Here is a 12,520-nt window from a genome sequence, read left to right as displayed (position 1 = left end):
ACGGTATTTATATATCCCAACTCGTTCGTTATGCCTGTGTGTGTAGTAATGTCATAGATTTTAACGAACGTAATCAATGCATCACTGGTAAATTATTAAGTCAGGGATTTCGTTACCATAAATTGCTAGTAAATTTGGCTGTACCTGTAGAAAACTTATTAAAAACGGTATTTCACATCCTAAATTTCACGGTAATATTGTACTAAAAGCGCGGACATCATAATGTGATCCGTGTAAACTTATCGAACCTTTAAACAAACTTATTAGTAAAGGTTATCTTACCAATGTTGTAATTAGATCTTTGAATATAGTTTACATTGGCACAAATATAGATTTTGTCATCGGCAGATTAAAACATAACTAAATTTGTATTCTTTTCAAACGATTTTTTGGGATGTATAAATACACATCCACGATTTTTTTTCTACATAGAGATTACTCTATCTATAAATTACATTATACATATTTATTAACAGGTTAACTCCTACTAGACTATCCTACTGCCTGTCGATACGTTTATTTTGGCATTGCACAAGTCATGTCTTCTTTGACTGTCCATGACGTTAAAACACTAAATCCCTGGAGTCGGTTTCACAACAAACTTACGACTAAGATTGATCCTAGGTACACTGAATTGTTCATGACTTACGACCAATCTTAGTCGTAAGTTTTTTTTTGTGAAACCGACTCCTGGGATGTGTTTTAGTTGATTTTAGTCTCTGATGCATGATTTTTATTATTAATTGTTTTTGGCTTTTAACTAGCTTTCAGTAACTGCGAATACTCTCAAATCGTACTTTCGTGTTAATTTGACCTGTTGATACAATTTGTAATGTATTTTTGTTATTTAATGTTTACTTATTCAGTGTTATATCTAGTCTACCATCTTTGATAAGTGTTTAGTATGACGATAAATTTTCACTTTTGTTCTCGTACTAGGAACAACATAATTATTTATTTTGTAAAAATTATTTCCGTACTCCATGTATACCTTACAACAAATTTTTTTTATTTACCTGTATACGTTATTTTATTTGGCGGCATTAGACCGTTGGTGTCCCTGTTTGAATGGTTTTACACTAGTCATTTTGGGGCCCTTTAAAGCTTGCTGTTCGGTGTGAGTCAAGGCTCCGTGTTGAAGGCCGTACTTTGACCTATAATGGTCACAAGTTACTTTTACAAATTGTGACTTGGATGGAGAGTTGTCTCCTTGGCACTCATACCACATCTTCTTATATCTATAAGAAAAGCATGCATACTTAGATTGACATTTTAATAAAAATATTCCATAAGTTTTGAAATTAAAAGTTACTTTACATACAAAACATATGTCTTTTTTAAAATATTATATTTTAGCAAGGCATGTATGTTAAAATTGATATTCTAATTAAAAATTATGATAAAAATATCCCACGAGTTTTGAAATTAAAAGTAAAACTCAACGACTTCAAAATGCTTTACAAGCCTGTTACACAACCATGCAGGGCTTTGCTTTTGGTGTATTTTTGAGTTTTGAACAAGAAAAATGCTGCCACTACAAACATGGACTGCACAAACCACTTGTTGGATAGGGTTTTTAGAATAGTTTGTGTATGCTTTGTTGCTTTGTGAGAATAAAACAATTATGCTTTATTTGTTATTTTAGGTTTGTAATATCATGTAGAATCTACCAAGTTTGGTTTAAATCGATTGAAAGATGTTGAATGGTGGACAATTTCGCCAGTTTTGACAATATAAGTTTCTGTACTGCTTTTCATCTCAAATGCGTGCCGCAATTCATAAATGTACCTATACGGTTGCAAGATAAAAACGAAGATTCGTGTACATGTAATGATGAAACAACGGATGAACTTGATTTATGGTCTTTGTGCCATGAACACAGCAGTACTTTATTGCAATATAGACTATATCGTTATTAAAGGTTTTATTAGGTGCTCTAGTTTTCATAAATTGTATAGTCCTTGAATCACGTTTCCACAGTTGCACATAGTTGTCCTTTTCAAAGTGCTCCAAAACCTGCTTTAGCTCTTCATATGAGTCATCGTTTATTTCAATTATTTTTGACAACGAAGTGTAGTCTTCCATTTTCGAACGTCAATGATTTCAATAAAAATAATAATTTCATTTGGCCTGTACAAAAATCTGAAATAATAATCCTTGGTGCTATTTTGCCGGAGCCGGTAAAACCTACGCGCCTATTTTACCGTAGCCACTGCCTTTCGAAAATTTCACGAAAAATTCTTGAAAATAGAAACTGCTATCTTACTCTAAGTTTTATTTGCCCATCTCGAAATTTTAACTTTTACCCGAACTTTTACTCTAACTCGAAGTTTAACATGAACTTTAGATCTAATTTCCTAATGCTTGTAGATTAAGACTTTGGTTGGTTTGCTCGCTTTGTTTCTATAAATGTTTGCTCAAGCATTGTAGTTAAGATTGACACACATCTGCAAACAGTGTAAAGAAGGAAGAGTTAAACCTGTTTATCAAATGATTTATTGTGATCTATACATTTAACATTCAGTTTGTATTCTTTTATAAGTACATTTCTGTAATAGTAATGGGCAATTATTAATATTTGAAAATCGATATTTAATGATCTATTTGCAAAAAAAAAGGCAGGATGAGCAACTTTGCAAAAAAATAAGACAGGATGAGTAACTTTGCAAAAAAAAAAAGGCAGGATGACAATTTATGTAAAAAAAAGTCAGGATAACAAATGGTAGCTCCCTGATTGATATTGATGAAGCCCGTAATCTAATTACAGTAAGCTGATAATTAGATTACTCTGGACAAATCGAATATTTAGAACATTGGTCAGGTCGAGTTTTTTTTTATAGTTTTTTTTTATTTGATAAAATGAATGATTCAATCTTAATGTTTCTATGAATTTGAAGCAAATCCTAGCTATTACATATAAATAGGTATATAGTCATTTCCCCTGGTCATGATAACGATCAGGACACAGTCAACGTACGTTGGTCATGTCAAGTTACACCCAAAAATATAGTCATTTTTCCTGGTCATGATAATAAACGGTCAGGACACAGTCAACGTACGTTGGTCATGTCAAGTTACCCCCAAAAATATATTTTCCCCGATTTTTTTTAGTAATATCTTATTAATTATTGATCAAAATTTAACAATTTGAAAATTTTGTAAGTGAAATAACAAAGAAATTAGGACTTTTCATCGGTCAGGTCATTTTCGATGTTGGTCAGGTCATTGTCAACGTTGGTCGGGTCATGTTTTCACAAGCTTTTAATATTTTTTTCGTTTTTTATCTTATATTTATGTATAAAGGATGAAATCTTATTATATTTCAAATTTGAGATAAATCCTTTTGAAAAATAAAAAAAAGTTATTAGCATTTTCTGTTGGTCCTGTCATTGCCGTTGTTGGTCAGGTCACGTTTTCGCAAGCTTTTAATATTTTTTTCTATATTTTTTTTATGTATAAAATGATGAATTCTTATTATATTTCAAATTTGACATAAATCCTTTGAGAAATAAAAAAGTTATTAGCATTTTCATTTGGTCCTGTCGATGTTGGTCCGGTCATTGTTAGGTCTTTTGTATAAAATAACAAAAAATGAGAGTATTGGTGAGAAATCTTAAAATTTGATAAAAAATATGTATATGAATACTGAAGCTTCAGTGAAATCAAAGGAGAATATATCTGAATATGTCTCTATTGATAGAGGAGTGAAACAATGGGATAATATGAGTCCAAACTTATTTAATGTTTATATAAATGATCTATCAGAAATATTTGATGAAAACTGTAAACCAGTGACTCTGCAAAAAATGTCAATGAACTGCCTTATGTTTGCAGATGACCATCTGTTACTATCTGAAACTCCTGAAGGTCTACAGAACTCTATAGATAAACTAAACTCTTATTGTAATAAGTGGCAGCTCACAATAAATACACAAAAAACTAAAGTAATGGTTTTTCAACAGAAGAATATGTTATATAATAAATATGATTTTTACTTAAATGGTGACAAAATAGAAAAGGTTTTAAAATATAAATATCTTGGAAATATAATTGAAGCGTCTGGGAAACTAACTTCATCACACATTGAACGGGCTAAGAAAGGTACTAAAGTTATGTTTTCTATGTTTAAGTATCTTTCTCCATTAGAAAATGTGTCTATAAAACTATACAAAAACTTGTTCAAATCCCTAGTTAAACCCATTCTCATGTATAACTCTGAAATTTGGTATATGGAATTTTATGAAAAAATTTTAAGAGCTGATAGATGAGCACAAAGTAAAGACATGAGTAAATTTGAGCTTTTAGCAATGATTGATAGTAGCGAAGTGGAGAAGACACATTTAAAATTTTGCAAATATATACTGGGGCTTAGTAAACAATCTGTCAATATAGCTGCTAGAGCAGAACTAGCCCAGTATCCCATAGATGTCTTTATTAAAGTACAATCTTTGAAATACTTAGCAAGAATATCCAGTGATGAAAATAACCCTTTATTATTATGATGCTTTCTGTTTATCTAAATGGCTTAGCGCAAACGGTACCTTTTCATGGTTCTCATATGCACAAAATATAGCCAAAACAAATAAATTAGACATAAATAAAATACAGGATATAAACTATAAACAAGAGAAGAGTTCATTCTCCAAAAAAATTTAAAAAAGAACTAAAAGATAGCTTTGAAAATATGTTCTTTGAAAAATTAAAATCAACTAATGAAACAAGTAAAATGTTCTTGTACAGTAAAATTAAGACAAAATATGAAATAGACAAATACATTCTTAAAAATAATTTTGAAAATCGAAAAATGATATGTAAAATGCGAGTAAGTGACCATTTTTTTGAAAATAGAGAGGGGTAGATATAAAAGAATTAAAAGAGAACTGAATAGAATATGTAAACATTGTAATATTAATGAGGTTGAAGATGAAACCCTCTTTTTCTTAACATGTAAAATTAATATATCTTTACGTAATCATCTTGAAAAAGACATAAATGATATTTGTCCTGAATTCTTTAAATTGTCTGAAACAGATAGATTAAAATTACTTCTATCTTCATTTGATAGTATGCAGCTTACTGTTCCGTTTATTAAAAAGTCATTTGCACTGAGGAGAGTGGACACAACACCTGCATAAATATTATTATTTTTTTCCTACTGCTATATATATGATGTTTAATATGTAATGATTTTTACATTGTGTATATATTTGTATTGTATTGTTTATATGCCTTCAACCCCTCCGGGTATAAATGTGCATTTCATTAATAAATAAATTGTTAACGTTGGTCAGGTCACGTTTTCGCAAGCTTTGAAATTTCTTTTCCGTTTTTACTTCTTCATATATTTGAATATAAAAAGATGAAATATTATTATATTTCAAATTTGAGATAAATCTTATGATAAATAAAAAAGTGATTAGCATTAAAAGTTTTCATTTTGGTCCTGTCATTGTCCTGTCATTTGGTCCAGTCATTAGTGTAACCCCAGTGTCACAAGGTTACAGTTTTTAAAAGCCGTTAGCCTTAAATTCAGGACCTAAGAACCAATCTCGGCAAACAATCGATTAGATTTAACCAGAGACATATATATATACACGTATATGTCTCTGATTTAACCTAGTTTTTTTAAACCTGCACATTATACAGTTAAAATCAGTTATTTAGACTCATCTTGTTCAAAATCCCACTTCCACCTCACCGTGGAACGACACAAAAACATTTATAAATTAAATGCCATTTTTTTCCATACCATCACCAGAAGTTTCGTGAGTTTGCAAAATCCTTGATTTGTGAGGAATCAGTTTTTCATGTTTATATCACTGAAAATGTTGCAATGGATTTTGTAATACCACTAGTTAAGACAAAAAGTGTAATATGATTTCTAAGATAAACATGTTTGAGCTACTAGTATTATTTTAACAAACATTACCAGTTATAATTGTTTCACAGTAATGACGAAAAAGTAAAACAACAAAAAATACCGAACTCCAGGGAAAATTCAAAACGGAAAGTCCCTTAACAATTGGCAAAATCAAAATCTCTAAAACATCAAACGAATGGAAAACAACTATCATTTTCCTGACTTGGTACAGGCATTTCCTTATGTAGAAAATGGTAGATTAAACCTGGTTTTAAATCTAGCTCACTTGTATGACAGGCTCATAAAATTTGAATAAAAGGCACAGAATCCGAGGTTTCAAAATACTTGTTTTGTTTGACTTCTTGATCATTGTCACCAATACCATATCCATTTTTCTGTATTATGTTGTACATGTCTGATCATGTCTACAAAAGAGGGACGAAAGATACCAGAGGGACAGTCAAACTCACACTTGAAAACAAACTGACAAGGCCATGGCCAAAAATAAAGACAAACAGACAAATAATAGTACAGATGACACAACATAGAAAATTAAAGATCTGATATCTTCATCTGATGAATTGCGTTTTTTTTATCATTATGACATATCCATTTTTGAAGATTTTCATACCTATATTAATCAAAGATAGAATACAAAAAAATCTTTTGAAATTTTGACAGTTTTGTTAACATGTTTGTCATCTAAGAACTGCAAATCAAGGTCAAGACATGAAAAAGAAATAGTCAAACGGGTCTACTTTTTTAATATAAAAATATGAGACAACTATTCACAAAGACCGAAGATTAAAAAGTACTGAGTAAACAACATTTGCTGTATGGGTAAGCTATTAAAAGGACAGAAGATGACAAAATGAGAAACTGGTAATTCAAAATAAACAAGCAGATGCCAACTTTATGCTACAAATGATAAACTTGTAAAAACGATACCTGGGAGATAACAAGTCTATAAAGTGCACTTCCAATACCAAGTATTTTGACCAATTTAACCTGTTGTCTTTTTTATAACTATATTTTTGTGGGAATACAATGACGTTTTAAATGCTATGGTACTTTTGACCCTGGTTCTTTTCGAGAACTTTTTTTAACATAACTCCAAAGTTATGATCTACACTGATGACCACAGTTAAAAGATCGTTTTATGACATAAATCTTAGAGCAATACTAGATATGAAACAACAATTTAAACTCTTTTTATTAGGAAATAAGTAGATGTAGTATGATTGCCAATATTATAAGACAACAATTTATCAGTCAAAATGATGTGGATTTAAGAAACTTTAGATCATCATATTGTCTTCAACAATGATCACAACTCATACTGTATAGTCAGCCATAAAAGGCTCCAATATTACTAAATGTGAACTGACTTTTTGAACAACAAAAAAAACAGCTCATTTATGACAAACAATAAACGAAAAACAAATATGACAGTCAGCAACAAACGACAACCACTGAATTACAGACTTCTGATTGGTGACAGGCTCATCTGAATGTGGGGATAAAAATTTTCTGAGCTCGCAACCCTCCCTCAACCCCGGACAGTGGTGTAACAGCGCAAAATGTAAAACAAAAAAAAGATATTTGCAAATGGCATGAATCATCAGACTGGAACGAGTTACAATCACACAACTTAGACACAAAGTACCATACCAAATTAAGAGTATATGTAGTTATTGAAAGCTAGTTCAAATCCAATAACAACCAATCAATATTTGTTTTTTCTACAAGACTATATTTTGTATTTATTTTGTGGCTCTGAAAGGGGTTATTTTGCATATTCTTGTTCTTGCTCTCGGTCATCTTCTCTCTAGGTGTAATAACTAGAACTTCTTGTTAAACATTAAAACATCAGATTCGGTCTTTTTAAATCTAATTGTAACAGAGACATATGTCTCTGATTCTAAGCTGTGTGGATGGATTTTAAACATTCAATCTCTCTTGGTTAAATCAAAGTTAAATAAATCGACTCGCTCTTTGATCAACCAGAGACATATAATTATTCTATGTCTCTAAATCAACTAAGAGGGTACTGTTACATCTGCTGTCAAACTGACTTCGACTTCAAGTTTAACTGGGGGGGTACCTATAAAGTACCAAAAAAAGGATTTAAACTACTGATTTAAAGTCTGATATCGAAGCATTTAAAAAAAAACTTTCAAATGAAAATCTCTGCCTCAGTTTTGTCTATTTGTTTTGAGGAAACTCTTTCATTTTCCAAGTTAACTTGTTATCCATTACTTAAACTTTCAGAATTTTTAATGGTACAATTTAAAAAATGTTCAACCAATCTGAATGGAATTTTACTTGTCTCTTTCAGAAGTACAATTGAATAACTACATATTCTTCAGAACTTCTAGATTTTAGTGGTAGTGGTTGGGGCAACATATGCACTTTAACGTGGTATTTGAAATCAAATCAATGTATCCATTTTATAATTAATTGTTTAAGTTGCCAAATGTTTAGAATATATCTATACAGATACATTTCCTTTTTTTAGATACAGTTTTTACTTTTGCAAATGTCTAAACCTGTTAAGGATTATGTTTCAACAAATTACATTGAAATATTTATCATTTTTTTTCATAGATACGATTTGGTTTGAATGTTTGGCTGTACCTGATTACAAACAGGAAATCACATTCTAATTTTCATAGGAAAGTTGTTTATAGAGTCCATAAACTTAGATATGATCCATGTAAACTTATTGATCCTTTGAATAAACTCATCCTGATAGATTATCGGTATCAATTTAACACAGTAGCAAGACCTTTGAATATTATCTTTGCACCAACATTGATTTTGTTTTTAATAATAAAAACCTAATATTGTCTTCATTGGTACCAACATTTTGAATAATTAAACTTAACACATGTGTATGGCTATGCAGCTATGGACACTTTAATATTGCTTTAAACTAGTTTTTAGTAATTGTGAGAACTATTAGATCGGTACCTTGAATTTTTTTCTTTTTGTTAGATTTTTTGTGTGCTTAATGATGATCTGATGAGTCAAGCCTTTTACATCTGATTTTTAGTTTGTTTAAATTATGCTGTGATGCTACACCACTGTCCTAGATTAGGGGAGGGTTGAGCTCCCAAAAACATCTTTAACCTGCCACATTTTTTTTGTGCCTGTCCCAAGTTAGGAGCCTGTAACTTAGTGGTTGTTGTTGGTTGCTGTCTGCTATAAATGTTTTTCATTAATAGTTTCTAGTAAAAACCAGAATTTCGGTTTTCACTTTAGAATTGTTACAATGCTGTCATGCTGGGGCCTTTTGAAGCTAAACTATATAGATAAGTTTTGCCCATTGAAGTCTTGAAGGTCATGCAGAGCCTTATAGTTGTTAATGTCCACATCCTTTGGTCTCAGGATGACAGTTGTCTCATTGATAAGCATACCTTACATTTATATCTGAGTCATGGGTTTAAAAATAGGTCCGCTGTTAATTATAAATAAACTTACAAAAAAGTACTATCAAAAAGTCTTTTTATTATTATGAGTGTTCCAAAATTAACAACAACTTTGTATATAAATTTTCTAATGTAAAAATTTTCATACTGTAGACTTAAAAATTAATGGTTTTGTTAAAATCTGCACTTGTGTTGCAGAAGATGAGGTCACATGACCCATAAATTTTGGTTTAATGGCTTTGATACAGTTTTTTAACTTCATTAAGTTGCAAGTCAGAGTTCAGTTTTTAGATACTAAGTAACCTTCAATCATATAATTTGGTGTAAGGATGCATTGTGTGAAGTATGCCAATATTCCTTTAAAAGTAGGTCACCCTGACCTAGATAATACAATTCATTGACTTAGATGAAGTTTTATGTCTGATAATAATAATTGATCTAAATTGATATAACTTATTAAGATACATCTTTTTGAGAATAGCAGCCTCCCAAAAAAAAATAGGTCACACTGACCTATTTTCTCCAATAACAATTTCACTTTCAAGTTTAGAACTACATAATAAGTGAACTAATATATTAAGTATTTTAAAAAAGGTTCTGACAAACACTTTTATCTTGATCCCCATTATAAACTGCTTGGTTATGCTACTGGATTTCAATCCCCATACATTTATTTCTGGAAATATTCATTGACTTGAAATCATAAAATTAATATTCTATCACAGATACAATGTAAAGCATAAACAATGGATAAAAACTCACATAAAATGCAAATAATATATAGACATATTGTTATACAAAATAAAAAATGTAAATCCTGATAAAACATGTCCTAATGAAAAGTGAAATTTATGACAATGAATATACTGGGAAAATAAGTTCTGTAAAACATTTGTCTCAAGTAAGCAGTCTTCCAATATCCTTAAATAGATAACTGTTTTTTTACAGGGTAAATATAAAAAAGGTAAGACTAGAAGCTTATGATATCTTATTTAATCTAGAGGCTAAATGTCTCCTGAGGAACAGATCATCTAATTTAGTTTTAAGTGGTTGAAAAGAGTAAGCTACATATTTCTCACAAGCAACCATGAACAAATACGTCTTCTAATAGGTTCCATAGTCTATAACTGTATAACAGTACTGGTTGATAAGTTTTATTGAGATCATTGCAAATTAAAAAATATGTTGTATACTTAAAAATTGGCCATAATATAAAGTTTTCTGTCTTTGAATTTTTTAATGGACATAAATTAAATCATTTATGGACCAATATAACTTGGAGCTGTTATCTATTGAAGCAATTTAAATGAAACAGGAATATTTAAGGTATTTTAAAATTTATTTCTTGTTTATACCTACTAGATAATGAGGAGTCGTACTAAGTGTTAATGTATCACCACAATCAGTGATCTGTAACTATTTGTAATGATAAATGAAGATATTTTAAAAAATGTCATTAATTATTTTCTCGCCTTACTAATTTATAATCCTTAGATAGATTGTTCATTAAATTTATAAAGCATAAAATGGTGTATATCCTTCTCATTTTTTATCATCCCTAGAAACTGAAAACCATTTGACAATAATTCTGGCACTTTATACTACAAAACTATAAACATAAATGAAGCCTAAAAGTGATTCTAAATGAAATAAAAGCATTTCCAAACTATCAAAAATATGTCACAAATATATCCTAAGTTTGGGGTGATCTTAATCACAATGAGAGTTTGTAATAGCTAGAATCAATCTTACAACACATAAAACTGTTAAATCCACAGATAGAAATATATTAAGTTCCTTTCCTAGCCTAACATGTGCAACAACAACATATTGTCATTAATTCCTTGCTCTTAATTTTGACTTAAATTTTCATAGCTCTAAAAAGTGGTTAACATTTCTTTTTCAATCTGAAAATTATAGAAGGACTATCCTAAGATTTTTTGCAGTTTCTGAGCTCTTCTAACTTCAAGTTCCTTCTGTCTATCTTCTTCTTCCTTTTGATTTATTTCTATTTCTTTTTGTCTATCTTTTTCTTCCTTTTCCAAATCAAGCTGCAACTCTTTTCTCCACTACAAGCAAATGTATTTTTTATAAAAAATGAATTGGCTTTGCTTGAATAAATAATCTTGAAAGAAAATTAAGCATTCCTAGATAATTGTAAAAGGTTACATTAGAAAAACAGTTCACTACAGACTTTATAAAAGAAGAATACTTTAAACAATTTTAATAAATTAATGTTATTTTTAATAAGAACAATACTTTCACCAATTTTACTGGGCAAATAGTTTGCACAAAAAGAGATAATTCATTTTGCTTAAAAAAAGCTTGACATATCATTTATATATAATTTGACTGAACCTAAGGTTGCAAATCTGTCAAGAAAAGTCAACCTCCAACAGTTTTGACTGCTCTGTTTAGATCTTTTAGTTTTAGGCTCCCATATGTCATGCCCCTCAGTATTATATGTAAGGGCAGTATTTTTACTTTTAATATATATTTCTATATACCATTTATATTATATGTTCTGTTCACAATTCTATACAATATATATCAAAGGATTTCATATTGGTCAAGTGTTAATCATATGAACTTTAGTTTTGTTACTGTGAGTGACATTTATGGCTGTTTTGATAAAATAAACTGTTATCACAGAAATATGTCTCGCCTTTTTGCAATTTTGATAATGCAAATGTTGAAATTAAAATAGCAATGCTTTATCATGTAAGTTATGCAAATATTCAAAGTCAATGAACCATGACTGAAGGTACATGGCTAAACAATCTCCATGGAATGAGATGTGCCAATGCTAATACAACTGCATACCAAATACCATTGACTTATTATAAGTCGTTCCCTTTAAACAAACCTAAACACAAACATTAACTTGTAAACTATGTAAAAGTTTCAAAGTCAATGAACCATGATCAGGGGTGGGGCCAAGGGTCCGGAAACGGTCATATATGCCAGTCATGTACTAAGATGAAACTATTTGTCCTAAACGAGTAATTGGGATTTAGGACAAATTTTATTTTTTTAAAGAAGTAATTTTGGTCATTTCATTGACTCAATGACTGAAATCGGATTTCTTAATCGCCATTTTGCACTGTCTTGTGTAAGTTGTGATCACTTGTTTTTGTTTATAATCCCTTTCCTGTAATAAAACTGCCACTCCAGTAGTTTGATAATCCTGAGGGCCCTCCTAATATCTATATCAATGCCTCCAGGAAAC

The 12,520-nt window shown here is 30.2% G+C and overlaps 2 protein-coding genes across 3 annotated transcripts in view; both read right to left on the bottom strand.

Annotated features, from left to right (window-relative positions):
* The window catches only part of LOC127716481 (pleiotropic regulator 1-like), a 474,697-nt gene that overhangs the window by 355,281 nt on the left and 106,896 nt on the right, over positions 1–12,520 (bottom strand). The window lies entirely within an intron of this gene.
* LOC127716472 (transmembrane protein 232-like) overlaps positions 9,351–12,520 on the bottom strand; it is a 43,536-nt gene continuing 40,366 nt past the window's right edge. For both annotated transcript variants that reach the window (XM_052222693.1, XM_052222694.1), the window contains one exon: positions 9,351–11,360. In XM_052222693.1, coding sequence (XP_052078653.1) covers positions 11,217–11,360 — 144 coding nt within the window. In that variant the 3' untranslated portion in view covers positions 9,351–11,216. The remainder of the gene's footprint in view (positions 11,361–12,520) is intronic.

The sequence above is a fragment of the Mytilus californianus genome, unplaced genomic scaffold (genome assembly GCF_021869535.1).
Source record: "Mytilus californianus isolate M0D057914Y unplaced genomic scaffold, xbMytCali1.0.p SCAF_9, whole genome shotgun sequence".
Taxonomy (NCBI): Eukaryota; Metazoa; Mollusca; class Bivalvia; order Mytilida; family Mytilidae; genus Mytilus; species Mytilus californianus.
The sequence above is the reverse complement of the archived record's forward strand: the minus strand, read 5'-3'. Positions and strand labels throughout refer to the sequence as shown.